This window comes from Strix uralensis, chromosome 1 (assembly GCF_047716275.1).
Source record: "Strix uralensis isolate ZFMK-TIS-50842 chromosome 1, bStrUra1, whole genome shotgun sequence".
In the NCBI taxonomy this organism is placed as follows: domain Eukaryota; kingdom Metazoa; phylum Chordata; class Aves; order Strigiformes; family Strigidae; genus Strix; species Strix uralensis.
The window spans coordinates 162729203-162749603 of record NC_133972.1 but is presented as its reverse complement, the minus strand read 5'-3'; the positions used below and the strand labels follow the sequence as shown (position 1 = coordinate 162749603).

Sequence of the window (20401 nt, the reverse complement as noted above, 5' to 3'; positions counted from 1 at the left end):
GCATTGCCCACTCACCGCCAGCTTTACTCTTCTTACTCTCATCTGGCTCAAAAACTGCTTCTTTCATGACTTCCCCCCCAAGCCCCCAGCCTCTGCGTCTCTGAGAAAAACATGGCAGCCAGGGACTGCAGAACACAGCTTGAAATTCTGCCCTGAGACTTTTCTTCACCAGGGCAAAGTGCTGCTGTGTGCCACTGAGCAGCTGGAGTAGGAGCCCAGCCAACACTGTCAAATACTACCCAAGACTAACTCATCAGTAATTTCAGTTAGAAGCCCACATGCACCCTGTGCAAGTGATCCAAGTTTGTTTGATACTTCAAGATCCTTCATCTTGTCCTGAGGACAAGGCACGTCATCATTTTATGAGTCATATTTTCATGTTGCTCTTCCTTACACATACATGCAAGACTGTTCTCTCCCCCACGGTAATTTCCAACAATTGATGATTACCCTGATCATCAAGACACTTAACTAGGCACTGAGTTCAAGAAAAGAAAAAATGCTTAAACATATATGTAAATTTAAGCACAGTGGTATTTCCTGGTAAGTCAGGACCTAACAAAACTCATTAACCAGAGATACAGCAACAAAAAAAAAATTCTACAGATATCATAACTTTTTATTTAAGTTAGCTGAGGATGCGTATTTGGCTCAGGACTGTTTATCCTTGACTTTAAAGAGACTGACTGCAAATAATATAAAAAAATAGAAAATGTAAAATTAATCAATATTTTCAAAATTGTCACAAATTTTGAAAACAGTTGTACAAATTCTGCAAGCTTTGTGTACCCTTAAAGGGGCATCATTTAGTTACCATATATAATGATATTTGAAAATATTAGTACTTTACCCTAAAGTTTAAACATAGACATATTCATGATGCAAGTAATTTCAAGAGGGTATCAAAAGGGATAATGGTTAGAAAAATATACATACTTTTGCTTCTGGAAAAGAACAGGTCATTTGAAATATCTGTCAAATAAAATACTAAAAAAAGCCTCTCCATGGATTTTTTTTTTCCACAGTCCAACATCAAATGTATGTTTACATACAGCTTACGCAATCTGTCATTCTGAAGATATAGTCAAAGTTTCACCAGTACAGAAAAACGTAATCTGTTAGTGCTCTCTAAACGGTTGGCTGCACTGATGTGTGATTGTTTAGGTAAGCCAAAATAGTAGACCTATACAGTGATACACAAAGCAATCATAAGAAAGGTAGAGAAAAATGAAAATACACAAGAACAAAGGAATGCATACTGATAACTTTGAGAGGAATAGTAACCAACAGTTAAAGACATGAACTCTTTAGTAGCATGCAGTAATTTCTACAGAAAAAAAAAATACTCCAAGTATTAAAAGGACACTTTTGTGGTACTTCTCATTAATTTTTCTAAATAATATTAAAGATCACTTTACTGTCTACTGGAAATAGCCCGGACTGAATTTGTTTCAGTGGATATGGTTTGTTCCTATGCTTCAGTTTGTGGCAGCGTTAAAACTTCAGTTGCACACACACCAAGCAAAACAAAACAAACTCCCTAAAGTTTTAAAAGAAAGTGAGATAGGAAGAAATTTTCAAAAACATGTGCTTTTAGTACCTGAGTGGAATGCAGTAGCCAACATAACCATGGTTTGATTATTACCTGTTTAAATGAATTCTGGTGTAATAAAAATATTTCAGAAGAGCAACATGGCACTTGCAATAGTGACTGAAGTTAAAGATATGGTGACACTTCCAAGATCTGAAATCCTTTACAGTGTCCTTTTAAGTGTCAGCAGACTAGTATCTTAGCTGCAACAGAAAAATAAGAGGCAAATCCTAATGAAATAACCCAAATCAAGAATGTTACAATATTTCACAGTAATAAAGTATAAGAAACTAGTGAACAGCAAAAAGCATGACGGATAATAGCAGCATATGGTTTACAGTTTTCACTTTTTAATTTATTAATATTAGTGGTGCACTCAGCAATGGATAAAGCAAGGAATGAAATTCCGACAAAACTGGCAATTATCTACCACATGTCAACACTTAATTATGGTCCTTGTAAACAGCTAACTCCTTTTTGAACTTTAATTGCAAAGAAAAGAATATTTACATATAATATATATGTATATAGCCACAAAACCAAAATTAAAGTCAAATCCTTATCAAGGAAATTGTGTTTTGAAGAGAAGAAAACATAATATTAAATAGTACATGTCCAAAGATTTGAAGGCATTGAGATTTTCATGTTTTCTTCCTCCAGTCATTTCCCCTTGGATTTTAATAGACTAAATACTTCATTTCAGAGTAAATAAGTGGAAATATTATAGAGCAACTCCGGTAAAGAACAGCTCCACTACTGAAAAACGCTCGAGGTGTGGTGATCCAGGACTCTGACTTAAAGCAAAAATAAACAGCGTATAATGCCACGGCAAAGAAGTGGCCAATCAGAACCATTGGTTTAGGAGATAACCTGTATTAAAAATAAATAGATAAAACATGTAAATAAACAGAATGAGAAAACACTGACAAATTTTCATTTTACAAATAGAGATCTTCACTCAAGATTACAAACCCCCTTTTGATTTAGACAGCTCTGGTCCTGCCATCTCAACTCAAAAATACAAATTTGGTTGTCTTGGAGCTGCTACACACCCTGTATTTCCTTCTACAGTACAGCCAACATACACTGCTGCTTTCTCTTGATTTCAGGTAGTCTGTCTCTGCCTTTATCAACCCCCTGGGGATTACTCTCAACAGGCTCTATCGGTTTTAGCTCTCACTCCAGAAATGGAGAAATATAAATGCACACATTCTCACATGTTCAAAGTAGTATGATTTATTGGGCATTCACTGGTTTCTGAGGGGTCATTCAAAGCACCTTCATAGTTACCAATTTCCCAGTTCCTTATGCTCTTTTATGGGACACCTGATCCTTAACTATTAGTTGTGAAGCATGAAACATCTCCACCAGCTCCTCTGCTAGTCTGGACCCCTCTACCTCATTCAAACTTCCATGCCACCTACATTAACTTCCTCTCCAGCTTTTAGGGGCATTTCTTACAAAGGAAAAAAAAAAAGTCAGCATTTAAAGACATAGCTTCTACTAAAGCTCCAATTTTTAGTACAATCCTAAAAATACAGGCTCATGTGGACCATTCCCCCTGTGCAGAGCTGACTAGGAGCAAAGCAAAGCCTCACAGTGCTCGACCTGGTTCACATCAACTATTAGGAGCACACTGAACTTACACAGATAGCAATCCAACAGGACCCGAAACACATTCTCCACCAAGTCTGAAGTAATGGAAACAGGCTTTCTTTAGCTGATGCAAGGAATCTACAAAATTAATTTAAAAAAAAAAAAAAATCACTTAACAAATATATTCAACATACACCAAAATTTTTTTCAGCATATGCAACAGTGATATTAAATCCAGAACTTTGGTACTTCAGTAGCTGTTGTTTTGTTAAATTAAGCTGGATTTTGAGCTAGTTTTATTTAAGCAGAGGATAGCCTTATAGAATATCTACATATTCTTAAATTAACTGACACAAGAACAAGTATTTTCTGGTTTTTTCCTTTGTGGGGTTTTTCTTTGGTTTTGGTTGTTTTTTTTTTTTTTTAATACTAACTCCAGATTTGCCTTCACATTGTTATAACTCATTTACATAATACTAGAACTAAACAACTAGGCAGAGAACCCAAGCTAACTCATTAAAATACTTGATTTATTGATGTATTTTTAATATATATTGATTGATATACTTTTAATATTAATATACACATACATGCATTTACATACACATACATTTAATGTATATCAATATACACATATATATACACATACACACACAAGCACATGGACATACGCACATACACATACACATCCCCTCCCCAGGCATATTTATTTACTACGTTGTAACTAGTCAGAAGTTACCTTTAAAATATACTTACCATCTGTGGCAGCAAAGAGTTCATAAAGTGCCTGCGCAAGAACATTCACTACAAAAGAATGAGATCTTTTTCTTGACCAGTAAAACGTTCTTTTTGCCTAAAAAAGGGGGAAAAAAAATATTTCTGTCAGTAAGTACAGAAGAACATTCAAGATTCCCTAAAAGGTGGCATTTTCACTCGTGAAAATGTAGAGTGGATTTAGTGATAGGCTAGATCAGTTGCAAGCTAGGTCATTAAGGAATTTTGGAAACTTGAACCTGTTATCTAGGCTCCTCTTACACTAAATATAGAAAAAAAGTAGTTCCAAGGTGTGCTTCATCTCATCCTACAGTAGGTGGCTGGGGTAGGTCAGAAACTTGAAGGATAATGTCCACCTAGTTCTCTCTGTTGATTAAGTAGGAAATAACTGGAAGTCTAAGGTGAGTAGCTGAAATGTAAGTATGTGCATTTGGTCAGGTAAGTCCTGTATTGTCCTGACATTCAGGGTCCCTCTAAGTGCTTCTCAATTTTCAAATACACTTTGAATAATTTACTTGTAGTCTATAATTATTCTAGCTCTAATTTAGCCAAGACAATGTGTCTAACCTGATTAAAAGCAGTAAACAAATAAATAAGTAATCTTATAACCTACTCATCAGAATTTTGGGTCTAAATCTCACTGAAAAAATAAACCTAGCATCAACACTCATGGTGCTGATTCCTGGGAAAGAAGGATGTCTTCCAACTTACTACTGTGAGATTAATGCAGCAGTCAAGAGGCTAGCGGAGCACTGAGATGCACCTTGAAAAACTGGGTACACATGCTCATTATTTTCTATGTACCACCCACACAAATGTAATGGTCTGACCCCACCCCATTTAAGATCAATCTGCATTACAAATGCACTACTAATATGGGAATATCAGGTTATACTAGCCAAGCATGCTGACTAGACACATCACACCAGTCTCCTCAAGCAAAACACAACAAGTCCATAAGCAGTTTTGAATGTGCCTTTTGCCACACAGCCACAGCGCTCACAGCTCCACTTACTGGGGAATGACTAATGTATGATTTATCTAGCCAAAGCTTTGAAAACTGCTGTACCTCACTAATAACTTACCTGCCCCCAAGTTGCATAAAACCTAAAAGTGTGTCATTAAATTGCAGCAAAAGCTACCTAAAATAAGTCCAAAATAAAGCTTCACCTTAAGAACATCAGCATCTTCATAAAGGTCTGGAATATCCTGGAGCAAACTTCTCCATATTTTAATATCATTTAAAATAACACTCATTCCTCCACCAGTTAAAGGGTGTCTTATATTATATGCATCTCCTAAAAGAAGAACACCTAGGTAAGAGAAAAAACAATGGGATACTGCGTGACCATTACACAATCTTAGAACTCAAACCATCTATTTTTTTAAAAATCAGTCTTACTCAGAATTCATTCCCACCAGAAAGTAAGATGAATAACAACTAGAAATTAAAAAAGAAAAAAGAAAGGGGGAAAAAAAAGAATGTTTTTTAATTAACAGGCTTAAAAAGCCTTTATGATGATCACGGTCAAAATATTTCTTTCCCTGTAAGTATGCATGTGTGTGTGTGAAAGAACACAGGCACAGACACACCTTTTAAGGTAATTTCTTTCCTTTTTCAATCAAGTTTTTCTTAAAAAGACCACATTTGTATAATCTTGAACAACTGAGTGATTTAAACTTAAAAATAAAGCAGGCACTCATTTAAAGTCTGGTGTCAAGATAGACGTTCCAGTTAAATTGTGCCCAAGGTACACCTTTTCAAAATACTGTTTTTCATAGAATTATGAGACAGTTGTACTGAACAACAAATATACCTCTGTGACAACAAAGCCCTAGGTCCCAGAAGAAGTTTATAATGCCTTTTTCACTCCTTTTATTTCATAATACACACCTTTTTTGTTTACAGCTGAAGGAGGCAAGAAGCTGGCCGGCATAGTCCTTAAACGATCATTCTGAACTGCTATTAAGAATGGTTCCTTTAAGTGGTCTGCAATAACGAAATATTTTAGTTATACTACTTAGAGTCTAAAATAATTTGCACACAACCCATTATATATCTTGAGATAATTATATTATATATATATCTTAAGACATATAATCCTTCTGAATTGCTAACCTTACAGATGTGGGCTGAACAAACTGCTGTGTGACGTGGAATCAAAGAAGAACGAATGGTTACTGAAACAGTAACTGCACACATGGAAAAAGCCCACACAGTTCAATGAATTAAATAAAATGTGCCTTTTTTGGCACATTTAATTGTGACAATTACGGCTGGAGATCTTTCTAGACTTACCAGGTAGTTGTGGATAAATGTTCTCAATCATGTATTCTTTTAAATTTTTTGGCATTTCTCCTCGAATATCAACAAGGACCCGAGTCTCAGTTGAAGAAATCTGATAGACTAGCACCGGACTACTTTTAGCTAAAACAAGTTCAGCATAATTAGCTTTAAACTGTGGTGCATCCTTAAAAAGAAAGAAGGGGGAGAAAGATTGAGAATGATTAATGAAAGGATATTAAACTTCAGATATACAAAATCATTTTCTGAAGAACTTTTGAAATACAATCCCATATCATATTGTTTGTGTTATTTTTCTCTTTAAACGAACAAGAGAAGTGTTTTCAAAAAGAAAGTGCCAAACTTCAGTGTAGTTACAAGTCTTTTGGCAATACACTGTAATATTTACTAGAATATATGAAGTTATACTTTTAATTTGAATACCTCACTAATATTTAATACATGCCATTGATAACCTGTAATGTAATCAATGTGGTAGCTTTCAGTAAGATCATATTGTTTTCATAAAGAAAGTGGTGGGAGAGAAAGAAATACTCTAGTCTGTATACAACTACATGGAGATACCAACTGAGGAAGAATCATAGGGTCCTAGCTAACTAGGTCTTAAACATGTTTCCAAAAGTAGAGAAACAGGAGGCACCTGGGCAGTGGTAAGCGGGTTAGGGACCAAAAAGTGCTGAAGTTCCTCCAGGTCAGTGTTTCCAGTCCAGTGAAAATTCTGTAGCTTTGGTTCCTTCTCCCTTAATTATTTTTGCTGTTAATGCCATAGTTAATGCAGCAGCCACAGAGGGCAAGACCCAGACAGGATTTCTAACTGGGTTTTCCAACCACCCAGCTACCAACCCAGATTCCCACTTCTTCTCTTGAAGTTTACAGGTCCTGAAGGTATGTATGTACCTGGTTACAAGGTACCCCACCTTCAGGCAGGAGCACAGTTTGGGTATTCTTCTGGAGTATAAAACACAGGTGGTTTGACCCACAGCTGGTAGGATGATCTAAAACTGCTCCCTGAACAAGTGCCGTAAGCATTTCAAAAAAATGAGTGTCACCATCTTAGCTACCACTGTCTTAACACAAACCAGTCAAAGAACCTATATCCAGGGAAACAATTTTACAAATTGGGTTCCAGCTTTACAATGGTGCCTACTTCTACTCCAGAGATTAGTGCTATGTGAAATATAGCACTAATAGCACACATAACACTACCTTATATAAAATGTTGAAACTGCTTTTCCTTAAAAAAGGAAAGAAGTATTTTCTATGAACTGGTCTAGTGAGTCCAGTGTTCAGTTTAAACTAGCGATGTTGAATCCTACTCTGTTTTTTTTAAACCTTCCCTTGTTCATCTATATGTTTAAGATTAACACTACTCCACTCTTAAAACCAGAATCTAACTTTTAAGAACAACATCCACTTTAAACAAAAAAACAACCAAAACCAAAAGTGGCTCACAGTTACTTAAAAGTGTTTTAAGAGTTGAAAATCTGATCTGTAACTGTACCAAACATGTTAAGTCTGACATAGCAAGTTCAGCCATCCTAGAGCTGGGACGGAGTATGCATCAATAATTTAAGAGTTAAAAACATAGACCAGAATTTCCAAGCGCTCCTCAAAGGGACACAGAAACTGATAGAACAGCTGTATATATATTTCTAAAAGCATAGTTCTAGTTGATTCTGTTGGAAAAGATAATGAACAACAATATATTCAGTTAAATTCAGACCCACATTAAGAAGTGGCAGCATACTGGCTTATACAGTATTATACATAAAAGTTACCTTCAAAATGCAACCAACAAAATGGGATGAAACAGTAACTTTGCTGGAGACCAAGTTTTTTCTGAACTTGGAGAAAAGTCCATCAGCTACAACAGTAAGTGGCGCATGAAGTTCCTGCAGCATAAAGAAAAAATAAAAAAAGACGTGATATTTCCAATTTTGCTTAACAGTAGGAAACAACTCCAAAGCTCTCAGATGTTCTACAAAACAACAAACATATAAGAGAATCACAGACCATATTTATAATATAGTTATTAAGAAATAGAGTATTTTTTGCCTTCCTCATATTCATATTTAACTCTATTTCCTCTAAAAGTTGATCTAATCGTATAGTCCAGCCTTTTTAGACATGCAATCAGATAACACAGTTATGGGACTGTGTTGGAACTTGGATTAAAAAAAAAACCCACCACAAGAAAAGTAGAGTAATTGATCCCTTGAGCCTATAATGCTCTTCAGGAAGAAAAAAAAAAACCTAAGAAATTTTAAATTAAAGAACCATTCATAAGCAACTAAACAAAAACAAACTGAAGTGTAACAAACTGAAATGCAGTAAGCATACCAAGACCTTCTTTAAAAGACCAAGCAGCAAACTCTGAGCAGTTCCTAGTATATTTAGGAACTATAAGAACAAATAGTGTATACAGACAAAATAGAAAAGAGAATCTGAGTAAACTGATTAGGTTCAGCCAGAACGTATGCACAAATTCCTAATGTTTAACACATACACATTGCTCTCTAACATGAGCAAATTATTCTGATTATTAAAATACATTTTTAAACATTTTACTATTATGGTAATATAACAACATTATTATACTAGAAGGCATTTAGAGGTAGATGTTTCCTTCTACCTACAGCTTTCTTGATGTCAGTATATTCAGTGATTTAACTGCAAATTACTAGATTTGTATTGAGCATTAGTCCTTGGCCTTCAATAATCTCATACATTTGGCATAAGCAGGAAAAAAGTTTTCCTTTCAAGCTTTCAGGATGCAAGTAACAAGGCAAAAAAGCATGTTGTGTTTCATTAGCACTCCTAGAAAATATTCTACTATTGGATGGAAGCATCTGGTGAGCCAGTATGTGAATGGGTTCCTCTACGAGCAGTTCTCTCCTGCATAGGAATCAACTCAGTCACTTGTGTCACACAATCCTTACATCTTTTGCTGTGTAAAGGGAACTCAGACAAAAGTCAGGTGAGAGTAGAGCCGAGTAAAACAATATACATTTATGGTGTCTGAGCTTATAGAAGTGAGCTCCAGAGTAGAGCTAACAAAACCACTTTTCTACGGATTCCTGTCTCAGATGACTGCAAGCTCTAATTATTCCTGCAATTAGAGCAAAGTCACCTGCCCATATGGGTTCCCTGGTGTCTAATGATCTGAATATTTATGCTACAATTTCTCCACAATCAACATACTAAGACCTTTACTCTATTCAGCTGCCTGGTTTTGATAAACTTTCTAAGTTGATTTTTAGCATGCTGGCTAATTTGAATCTCATTTAAGAGAATAAAAATCTCAAAGGTAATGTGGTGGACAACAGGGATGGAGAGAACAGAAAACCACAGACAAAATGTAGATCACCCTCCTTTCTTTATGAAAACAGACTAAGGAATGCAAACAGGCTTTGGCTTTTTTCCCCTAAGTAGCTTCCCAGCTGTAAAGAGTCAGAGGTAGGGAAACACAGTTAAGAAGAAATGTGTAGTGAAAATTACTTACACTAGGTTTCTAAAATCAAAGGGGATCTAGGCCAGCAAATGAAACAGTTCTTTCCAGCCACAGAACTTCAGCATTCAGAGTGAAACATGAATTTGTTTATTCCCATTATACAGATAGGGAATTCAAAGCCTTAAGAACACCACAAGTGCCCTCAGGAAAGATGCAGGCTAAAACACCGGTCACCCTACTGCTGGTCAGATAAGCCACACTTAAAATTACAACAACATCCATAAATGCGTAAAGCTTAAAAACAAGTCTCAAAGCAAAATATGCACTATCCCCCTCCACTCCCCAAACAAAACAAAAAACAACCCCTTTACATTGCTGGGTGATAAAGCCAATTGGATTGGGGAAAAAAAAAAAACAAACAACCCACAAACAAACCATTCCATCCCTGCCAAAAACCTCCTCCTCTGCTAACTCCCTATCTTTCCAGTACCCACCTGTGATTCAATGGCTTATTCTGCTAGAGTGGATTTCCTAATATAGTTTTATTAATTTTACATGACATGAAAGACAGACCAAGGAACAGGACTTGGAACTCCCCCTTCCTCCAGCTACCTCCAGAGGGGCCAAAGATACTGTTTCTACTCAGCTCTCTTACAGCCTCCTATTTACAGCATTTTGCCATCAAGGGAGGCGTTTGCCTGAGGAGGGCCTAAAATCAACTAGCTCTCCTACATCTTGGGCAAATACTTTTAAAAGGCTCTCTTATGTATGTTTTTATATCCCCATTTCCATTTCTAAATGACCTGAAGATGAAAGATTGTTAGTAATGCTCAGCAGTTTAGTACTAGTTGAGGCAAAGAACATTAATCAAATCAGTGATGCAATTAAAATAGGCCAGAACTCTCTGTGATCCAAGAAATGACTGAACAGAACTATCTCTATGAATAGACACCCATCTTCTTATTTCCAGACACCTCAGTCAATGGTAGAATTATACCTGGAGATGTAGACCATTACACACAGGCAAAGCACAAATCTTAATATATTGGTTTTTTTCACCAGTAACTCTCAAAAGATTTTAAACTCCAGACATATGAATATTGAAATAAATAATGAACTTAATTCTCCAGAGACACTGAAAGCAGAAGCTGTACAAGAAGTTATAACAAGAATTCCCCTATGTTGGGACTGTATCCACTAGAAAGTAATCTCCCTTTATTAAAGCTTTCACTTTCTTGATAATTGCATTATTTCTGTACCAGTGCTTTGAAAGAGGGTTTTTTTTAAGTTTTATATATATATATATATAAACCAACGATTTTCTCAATAATTTAACAAAGATCGTAACAGAAAACTGTCTTACCTTAGTGTCTCCAGTTTCTTTGTCCTTGTACTGAACACCCACAACACAGTCATCTTCCTCAAGCAATTGTAACACAGTTCCCTCAATGAATTTTGCACTGAAACAAAAAAGAGGGGTTAGAACAGAATGGAAGAGGATTAATGATGCCAACATTTCAAGGCATTAGACACAGGAGAGACAGATTTTCACTAATCTTGTCTCTGCCAACACAGTTTAAGTTTTAGAGACAAGATGTGTTCTTGACCACTTTCAGAAGCCACATTAAACATCAAAAATGTTTGTCACTAATTTCAGTTCAACACTACCGTTTGGTTTGATACCTGAGAATATTCTAAAACTGTAGTCCTTATCTTAAACACGCTACCATTTAGCAGAATCCTCAGTTGTGCTTCAGGTGCTCCATGGCCATGGCTCCAGAGAGGAGTTTGACACCTAACAGTGTTCAGAAATCAGGCAGCTGACTGAGTCATCCCTGCTAAATGGCGGGAAACACTGGCAGTGTGGGTGAGACATAACTCCAAGCAGAATTCAGAAGCAAGATCTGAAGTAGCACTTCAACACTTAACACGTACACTAGGTAAAAGTGAGGTACCCAATTCTCAGAGTAGTCCAAAATAATCTAACCTGTTTAGGACAGAGACATCTACCTTTTCACCTCAGGAGTTCAGGATACACTTTTTTTTATTTTGCTATTTATGCTTTTAAAGTTCTGCTAATGCTTATGTTTAGAGTTGGAACTGAGCATCTTCTACCTCCCAACGAGAGCTATTTGGGGTTCACAAATTAAATCTCTGTAAACTTACATCTCTTGTGGGGTCTGAGCTGTTAGACCTGACCCCAGCAGTTCAGACTTCACAGCTCAAAATGGACACTCTCTAAATATTTTCATATCTAGATGGAATTCTACAACTTGGAGAAATGAGCTAAAAGTCCATGTGAGAATACAACAGTTGAACATTTTAGGGTCTCAGAGGGGACAAAAGCAATTGAATTCACATCTTTCCTGCATGTCAGCCAGCATGGAAATTTCAGAGCAGATTGTGACTGACTTAATTTGCCAGGCAACAGGCAGGTTGGCTGTATCAAAATATGAATGGTTATGTGTAAGCACACTAACAGCAAGGGAGTACAGCAACATGTCAGGTTAACAGCAGGTGAATCAGAGTTCTGAGGATCCTATCGGCTTTAAATTTCTTCTACAGTTGTCACTTCAGTTATCTAAGTGCATGCTCACTTCGTTTTCTGGTTCTCACCCACTATAAAAATAATTAACTAGTGATGCCCTACCTCTTCGCTCTGCAAAATTAATTTTACTCATCTGAAATAAATTCATATTGCCTAGTACTTATAATGAGGCTGTATTAATCAGTAATAATTATACTTTCACAAGCTTTGAGATGAAAAACAAAGTGTCATGGCACTATTAAGAGTTCTTGACCTCTCCCAGACCTTAATTTAACATGCAGTTTTCTATGTTACAATTAAAATGTAAAGCAAACAGACACAAAATGAACATTAAAAGACAGCGTGGAGAAAGAGGAAAGCATTGAATTCAAGTCACAAACTAGCTTTTGTAAGTTTCTGCTTCAAAGACTGTGTACAGATACTGGACTTTTCCCAGTAAGTGGAGCAAACAGGTGTCCAAATTTCACTGAACTTGAACCCTCAACAAGAAGGCTGTAGCTTTTATAGCTAGTAAATGTGGCTGTTGTTAATTTTAACTGTACTACAGATCTGCTGTCTTTAGTCCTACTTTAGTAATTCATAATATAACAGATATGATAGGAGAAAGCAATTTTCCAGTTCAGAATAAAGACATGTAACATAAAAAATGATGCCACGTTTCCCTTATAAGCATTATTTAGCAGAAAAAAAAAGAGAAACCAAAAAATACCCCACAGAAACCAGCACCTAGAATCTGTTTTCAATAAAAGTTCCTTCTTATCTCTTGTATAAAAGAAATAAATCAGTTAGAGAGGAAATAACAAACACTAATTTTTCTTTCATTAGGAAGAGAAGGTGTCTTCAAGACTCTGAAAAACAGAGCTTAATAATTGGAAAGAGCTACTTCCATTTAGCGCTCCTTTCTAGTTATTTTGCTCGATTTCTTGCTAACATTAAAACCAGAACAACATGCAAATGTAAAAGAAGCTTGATTTCTGGCATCATAGATAACATCAATGCAAGAAATGTATGTCCCAGCTCATTGCAGGAGAGTTGGACTAGATGACCTTTAAAAGGTCCCTTCCGATCCAGACCATTCTATGATTCTAAGAAGTGATACCAGATTTGCCACTCGTTTCTTGACCAAAGTTCTACGCATTGCTCACTGAGAAGCGGTCATTTCTCTGGTAAAATGCCAAACCCAAGAATCAGTAGAACAGAATCAACCCCTTACTCTTGAACTGTTCTCTCACATGGATGGGCCAGTACCTTGCCTAATATTTAAAGCCTATATTCCCATAGTTTAAAGACTAACTTGTCCCAAAGGGTAATGTATGATGTATATGCAACTCATGAACATGTCTGCAGAAAACAGAATGAGCAACTATAGCTGTTACTTTCTCTCAGTCTTGTTCATTGCAGCCCTCTTTGTGGGGTCAGAGTGAAATAGTTAAGGAATCTCATGGACGCTGGGAACAGTGCTTCTGAATCTCTGGATCCCAGCTGTGCCATTTGCAATGTGACTCACTTGGGCTCTGCCATAGCTGCCCTTCGGAGACCCATGATGAACTGGCCATGATGGAAAGATCTTCCACTTGCCACGCTGCCATCCTCAGATATTGGATAAGGAATTTCAACCTCCAAGTTGCTCTCTCTGTCATGAACTATGTAACCGTTTACTATTTGTGAATCAATACCTTCTACTGTATCTGCAATAGAAGAGTTTAAAAAAGTCTTTAAGAAAGCTTAATCATGCATGAAAAGTATCTCTTTACATAGAGTCCGATTTTCTTAAAACACACATGTTGAAGGATGAATATTTTCAAAATGGCAGACTGGAAATACGCAAGCAATTTTAATTCAAATATTAAAGATAGATAATGTATTTCTTAATTTTCCCAGTAGGCATGCTTTTTCTAAAAACATAATTGAGTGTAATAACCGTTGTGTTATAGATACATTTACATTTTAAAATGCACTCACCTTCAAGACCCAAGTCTCTAAGTGCATTAAAACCTCCAGGTTGCAACAATTCTCCAACTATCCTGTCGGGTTCTTTCAGATCCCTCTCTATCACAGTCACCTTTCTTCCATCCCTTGAGAGCACCGTGGCCAAGGAAGAACCAAGGACACCTGATCCCACAATGATAATTTCTGGATCGTATTGGGGTGATAATGTTGCATTTGGAGCAGTCTCTGTCAGATGTACATCTGAGAAGTTTACTTCTCTTTTACCCTTTAGAAAAGAAAGCCAACAAAGTTACATGTGCCAATGCATGTGTACCATAATCTTGTCAGAGGGCTGACTCTGGACTAGTCCTACTTTGACCCAGAGGACTGAGAGTACACCAGTAGTTAAGAGAACATCTTCCAGTTTAGTTTTGTTCAAAATTAAATCAGTTGTACTCTACAATGCAACAAAAACTCAACAAGCAGAGAAAAGAGAAAACAACACCCCCCAAAACAAAATCAAGATACTTGCGTAAAACTGTCCTGCTGATCAAAGACAACCACTAACATAGTCTCAGAGAAACTGAAAGTCAAGTTACTATAAAACGCAGTAAGCCAAGGCTGTCCCATACCCTTCGTCTATAAAGTAACACACCAATGCCATCATATCAGTGAGTCACTACCACACGGAGGCCTTAGCACTTTGCAGTGAAAATGTTATCAGATTCACTGGAAAATGTATTCCTCTTTAATTTTACTGTAAGTGAACCTACCTACCAAAATAACAGTTTATGGTAATACTCAGCATGTAAAAGTGTCAGCAGAAGCAGCTACCTGTGAAATGTTACAAAGAAATGGTCCTGAAATGAAAACTCTGATATCAGACAGTCAAAAAGTACAGGCAAAATTACCATTCAACTACATTTAAAACTGTTAGGAATTGTCATACATCAGATTATGTATCAGTTAACATATAAACTGGTACATGAAGACCAGCTGTGTTATAGTACCTTCCTAACAGCATCTCTTCAAAGTGAAGAAATGTTGCAAGGGCTATTCCAGTGCAAACCTGCAAGTCATTTCTCCAGCTGGTAGAATGAAGAATAAAGTCAAATTCACTCTTTCACAAATGCCTCAGCACTGCACTGCTGACAGTGGTAAAATACGATTGCATCAGTGGAACAAACGCACAGAACAACACTGACACCAGAATTTCTAGTGGTATAGTGTCACGTTTATATGTACGACGCAGCAAGGGAGTGCAAAACTATCTGAATTCAGATAATACAAGAAACTGGCGTAAAGGCAGGCTTTACCAGCAAAACAAAATAAAAATCTAGAACCTTTGACTTGCAGCCAAAAATAGTTTCAAGTTCTTTTGTTCAGGGGGTCAGTGCTCAGCTGAAATTGCCCAGAAGTACACTGGAAAGAAGCCAAACAGTGCCAACCCACTGATGTACTGAATATGCAAGTCCAGTCTTAGATGGCAGGACTCCAGCTAAGCTCCAGTCAGGAACTACAGCTCTCTCCACTGTCTCACAAAGTCTCATCCTGGGCTGAGCGGAACCGACTGACTATCTCAGCTCAGGACCTGTAGCCATTGTACAAGCAATAGTTTGGTAATAATTTCCAAATAATTCTATGTACCACTGTCTAGACAAGCGTGTTTTATCCATAAATATTAGGAAGCTGATCACCGAGCCACAGAACGGCTGAGGGTGGAAAGGACCTCTGGAGGTCATCTGGTCCAAAACCCCCTGTTCAAGTAGACTCAGAGCAGACTGGCCTGTACCACATCCAGCTGGGTTCTGAATACCTCCAAGGATGGAGCCTCTGCCACCTCTCTGGGAAACTACGTTGCAGTGCTCAGTCACCCTCACAGTAAAAAAGTGTTTCCTGATGTTCAGAGCAAACATCCTGTGTTTCAGTCTGCACCCATTGCCTCTGGTCCTGTCACTAGGCATCGATGAAAAGAGCCTGGCTCCATCTCTTTGCACCCTCCCTTCAGGTATTTCTATGCATTGATAAGATCCTCCTGAGCCTCCTCTTCCCCAGGCTGAACAGTCCCAGCTCTCTTGGCTTTTTCTCATAGGAGAGATGCACCAGTCCTTCATCTCTACAACACACTAGCAACTGAAGATATTTTTTTGCTAGTATAATAATCCTTTACTACAAATCTTTCTTCAAACACATTTGACTACACAAAACCCCCAGTTTACTACTTAAATGAATTTCACCATCTCTTTTGCCATTCAAAACTAACAAAAAATATGACAAATCAGATATCCAGCATCTAAAGACAAACCCTCTCCAATCCTTTCTTAGCTCCTTTCTCTCATCAGGGCAGAGGATCAGCAGCCAGAGGGAACAAGAGGAGGACACTGCACCCCATCTGAATTGAACCTACCTTTCTGGATTTGGGTTGTTCAACTTGTTGAGATCCTGGAGTGGGTTTAGCCCAGATGAAGCCAACAAGTGGTAAAGCTGAGAGAACATCGGAGAGCATCCCCAGGTGGGCCTTCCGCTGCTGCTGCTGCTTGGGCCCCCTGAAGTGGTACCTGTACGATAGCAGCAAGCCAAGGGAGAAAAACACTAACACGGAGAGTAGCACCTCCTTATTAGCGTAAGTCATGAGGTCTCCACACTTTTTATACACGTAGATGAAGGAGGCGATACCCAGAAAGGTCCACATTGTGAGGGGACCCGTCACTGTTCCTGGTTGCTTTCTCCAAAGCTTTCCCGTTGATGGAAGCTGCCCCAAATGGGATTTTGTTCAAGGTATCAAAAAAAAATATATGTGTAGAAACGCAAAGACTTCCTCTCCTGATGGCAAGGAGGGAGATCTCAATGGAAAAACAAGGAGCTCCACAAAACCCTGTAAAGGATGAAGCCCCACCTCGCCGGGCTGCCACGGGAGCCCAGAGAGAGGTTTCAAAAACGCCCCCCCAAAAAATTAATATAAAACGTCTTCTTAAAAATCACCCAGCTCCGCACAGCACCTCAAGGAAATGCACGACGCCGCCCGCCACAAGCGATGCTCGCGGAGCTGGAGCGCGTCCCCGCCCCACCGCCTCCCGGGTCACCCCTCCGCCGCGCCCAGCCCCGCCTCGGCTCCCGCGGGCAGCGATGCGACCGGAGACTGCACGCCCGGTGAGCGAGGCGACGGCGCTGCGCGGGGCCCGCCCCAGCCGCCCGTGACGCACCCAGCGGGGGCTCGGGCGGAGGAAGGCTCACACCCGGCGGGCGCGGCTGATGCTCTGCCTGCTCGCGTCGGGGCCCCGCAGCCGCCTCACGGAGGGAGGACGCGACGCGGCGCTGCCGGCGCCCCCCGCCCCGCCCCCGTGTCCCGCCCGGCGCCCCGGACCCCGGCGGCGCCTCAGCGCGAGCGCAAGGCGGGGCGGGGGACACACGCGCGGGCTGGCAGACCGGCCGGCGAGGGCGGAGCTATGCTAATGAACCATCGCCTCCGCCTCCTTTTAGGTACCGCGCGCCCCGTGCCTCAGCGGCGTCTGGCCAATCGGCGGTGCTATGCCGAGATGGCGCTATGGCCAGGCGCCCAATCCGAGCGGGGGGTAGGCGGGGCTTGCGCCCGCCGAGCACCTAGGCTGATGTGACGACGGGGAGGGCGGGACGGGAGCGCAGAGGTTGCCATGGCCACGGGATGAGGGGCGGCTGCTCGCGGCGGCGGGCCGAGCGCTACCGCGGCCCTTCCCGCCCGGCTGCCTAACGGAGCCGCGCATGCGCGCTGCGAGGGGCGCAGGTGCCTGAGGGGCCGGTGGGGAGGCCGAGGGCCGTGGGCGGGAGTCGTCAGGCGGCCCGGGGGGCGATGGCGACGGCATCGAGGCGGCCGCGGGACAGCCTGAGGGGCAGGGGCAGGCTGCCAGCCGCTCAGCCGCAAACTGGGCCCAGAAATGTAAAACCCAAGGGAGAAACGGGAGGAGGGGGTGCGAGGTAAGAAAGAGCCTGCTGTGCCCCAGCCTTACCGACGGGGAGTTTGAAGATCTGCTCCTGGGATGATTTGTATGGCTGGACAAAACCAACAAAACAGAAATTATCCTTTTTTAGCATTGAGCTGCTCGGGGGCACACACCTATGGTCGTCCCTTTTCTCTGTGAGAGGGACCAACCTTGGGCTATGTACGTGTTGCAGTGCAACAATATTGAACAAGTCTATTACAGTATAATAATACTTAAAAGTGATGAAGCTATGAAACACGTCAGGACTCCACTCCAGGCAGAACTGGTGAAAGAATGAGCAAAACCAATCACATGCAAATGGAGCAAAAGGAGATGAGATCTTTGCAGTGGTAAAATAGAGCGGATTTTGAAGAGGGGAAAGACGTTTAGTAGTTTCTTATGCAGTGAAAAGGAGACTGAAAACAATTTGGCAGACTTGAATAAATGCAGGCGAAAACAGGAGCCAGTAAGAGAAGGGGCTTTGGTTTATCCATCAGATCAGTCAGTTCAGGCTAAAAATAAAGATCCTGTGAGCTATGAGGTCAAGCACAGGTTTTTCTATATGGTAAAGACATGGGTCTCGTCCAGCAATGATGGTTACTCCCTCAGTGATGAAATGAACTCTGGTGCAGCACAGTCATCTGTAATCCTAGGCATCTACCTGTAAAAAGGTGTTCACAGCAGGAGCTGCTTTTCCCCAGGTTGAACTAGGCTTATTACAGCTGTCAGCAAGTTTTATGTTTAAACCACCTGAGACTGAACCTCTTACATAGATCTGCACTTGATTTCAGTGTGTTCGCTAATGTTCCTTGTGTCTGCTAAACATGCTTTTTTTTTATGAACTGAGCTCTACAGAGTCACTCAGCATGTTGTAAGACCAAATTAAACTGCGTGTAACCTTCTGGGCATTTCATGCTAGAGACCAAACATGAAAAGAACCATAGCCTTTAAGTTACTGGAACCAACACAAACCTTCTAAAGACTAAGAAATGTCAATTGACATATGTGAACCAACAACTACTGAAAATAATACCAGAGTGATGCTAGTGCATAGTCAGAACTGTACCGAGGACCAGAGCAGCTTAAGTGGCTAACAGAAGGAAGAATGGTGTTTAAGAAAACAGGCTGAAGCAGAACTACGTGAATGAAATAATGGTATGATGATTTTAAGATTAGAGGAAGATTTCATCTTACACTTTACTGCAAACTACACAAAACCCTTCTTTCCCCACTGTGGATCCTCCTTTATGCAGCTGTAAGGTAACTTGTGTTGACTTGGTGACAACATGTAAGTGTAACCCACTACAGAACATCAACTTTCTGTCTCGTCCAAGTCACCCGGTAGCCACTGCGCCTGAACCAGAGCAGAGGGCAGTAATACAGGGCTGGTACAGGAAGGCGTGAGTGTGGGTGTCCCTTCAGCTGCAGGTTGTAATTAGATCTTATTAGGTGACCAACAAAACTGCACGCTTGTTCTTCCACCCCAAGAAATCACCTTCTGTTGATGAAACACTCATGGAAAATGTCTTTCAGGATTATGTAATTTGTGAGTCATTTTTCTTCTTATTTCTATTTGGAGTGGCTAGCGCTGGGAATTGAAGCAATTACCGAATTCTGGGTTTGAATGCAGCACTCACAGAGGCATGTGTTCAAGGCTCAGATATCATCAGAACATTTCTGTATTTCCAGCCAAGACATTGAAAGTGGGTGACTCCCCACTACCTCTTCATTTACTCTCACTGTCTTGGCTATGGTGAAGAGCGTGACATATTTGCATTTCTTTGTTCACTGTAAGAGCTATCTTTTGATGTTTACATTATTGTAAATAAAAAGGTATTTCTGTAGATAGGTAGGTAGAGCTACTGATTTTTTGCTATGGCCTTATTGTCCAACTTTACAAAACAACATGTTTTTTTCTGTTTTGTATTTATGTACATTCTTGAACTTTGTTAAGAATTTTGTTTCTAGAATAAGAGACTTCTTCCTTCACTTGTGAAACCCTGTCAAGATGACTACTATGAAACATCTTTTCATGATTTAAATCTCACAGTGGCTAATATGAACAGGCTGAAACAAGAATTTCTAAAATTCCATAACAAGGTCACAACCAGGAAATAAAGGCACCCAAGAAGAGGTTGGAGTTGAGCAGACTTCTCTCTTATCCCTTCTCCAGAAGCAGCGAAATGCTCTTTTCAGACTTGGACAACCAGCAGTTGGCAGGGAAAGAATATGATGCTGGAATAACCAGACA

At 39.7% G+C, this 20401-nt stretch overlaps 1 protein-coding gene across 1 annotated transcript; it reads right to left on the bottom strand.

The window, feature by feature from the left end:
• Positions 1-1921: 1921 nt before the first annotated feature.
• SQLE (squalene epoxidase) lies at positions 1922-17418 on the bottom strand. Its single transcript, XM_074887768.1, has 11 exons — positions 16602-17418; positions 14228-14480; positions 13773-13953; positions 11081-11177; positions 8045-8158; positions 6261-6432; positions 5856-5951; positions 5132-5274; positions 3944-4040; positions 3238-3325; positions 1922-2461 (listed from the first exon to the last, which is right to left on the bottom strand). Exons 1-11 carry the CDS (start codon positions 16884-16886, stop codon positions 2269-2271), a joined length of 1719 nt encoding a protein of 572 aa, XP_074743869.1. The 5' UTR covers positions 16887-17418; the 3' UTR covers positions 1922-2268.
• Between the last annotated feature and the right edge of the window lie 2983 nt (positions 17419-20401).

Excerpts from the sequence above, each read along its gene's own strand:
- SQLE (XM_074887768.1), bottom strand. The coding sequence starts at position 16,886 with ATGTGGACCTTTCTGGGTATCGCCTCCTTCATCTACGTGTATAAAAAG. Across the intron at positions 3,326-3,943 it reads ACTCTTTGCTGCCACAGATG|ATTCCTTGCATCAGCTAAAG; the intron begins GTAAGTATATTT and ends TTAATTTTGTAG. Across the intron at positions 2,462-3,237 it reads CCTGTTGGATTGCTATCTGT|GTTATCTCCTAAACCAATGG; the intron begins GTAAGTTCAGTG and ends TTTTTAATACAG.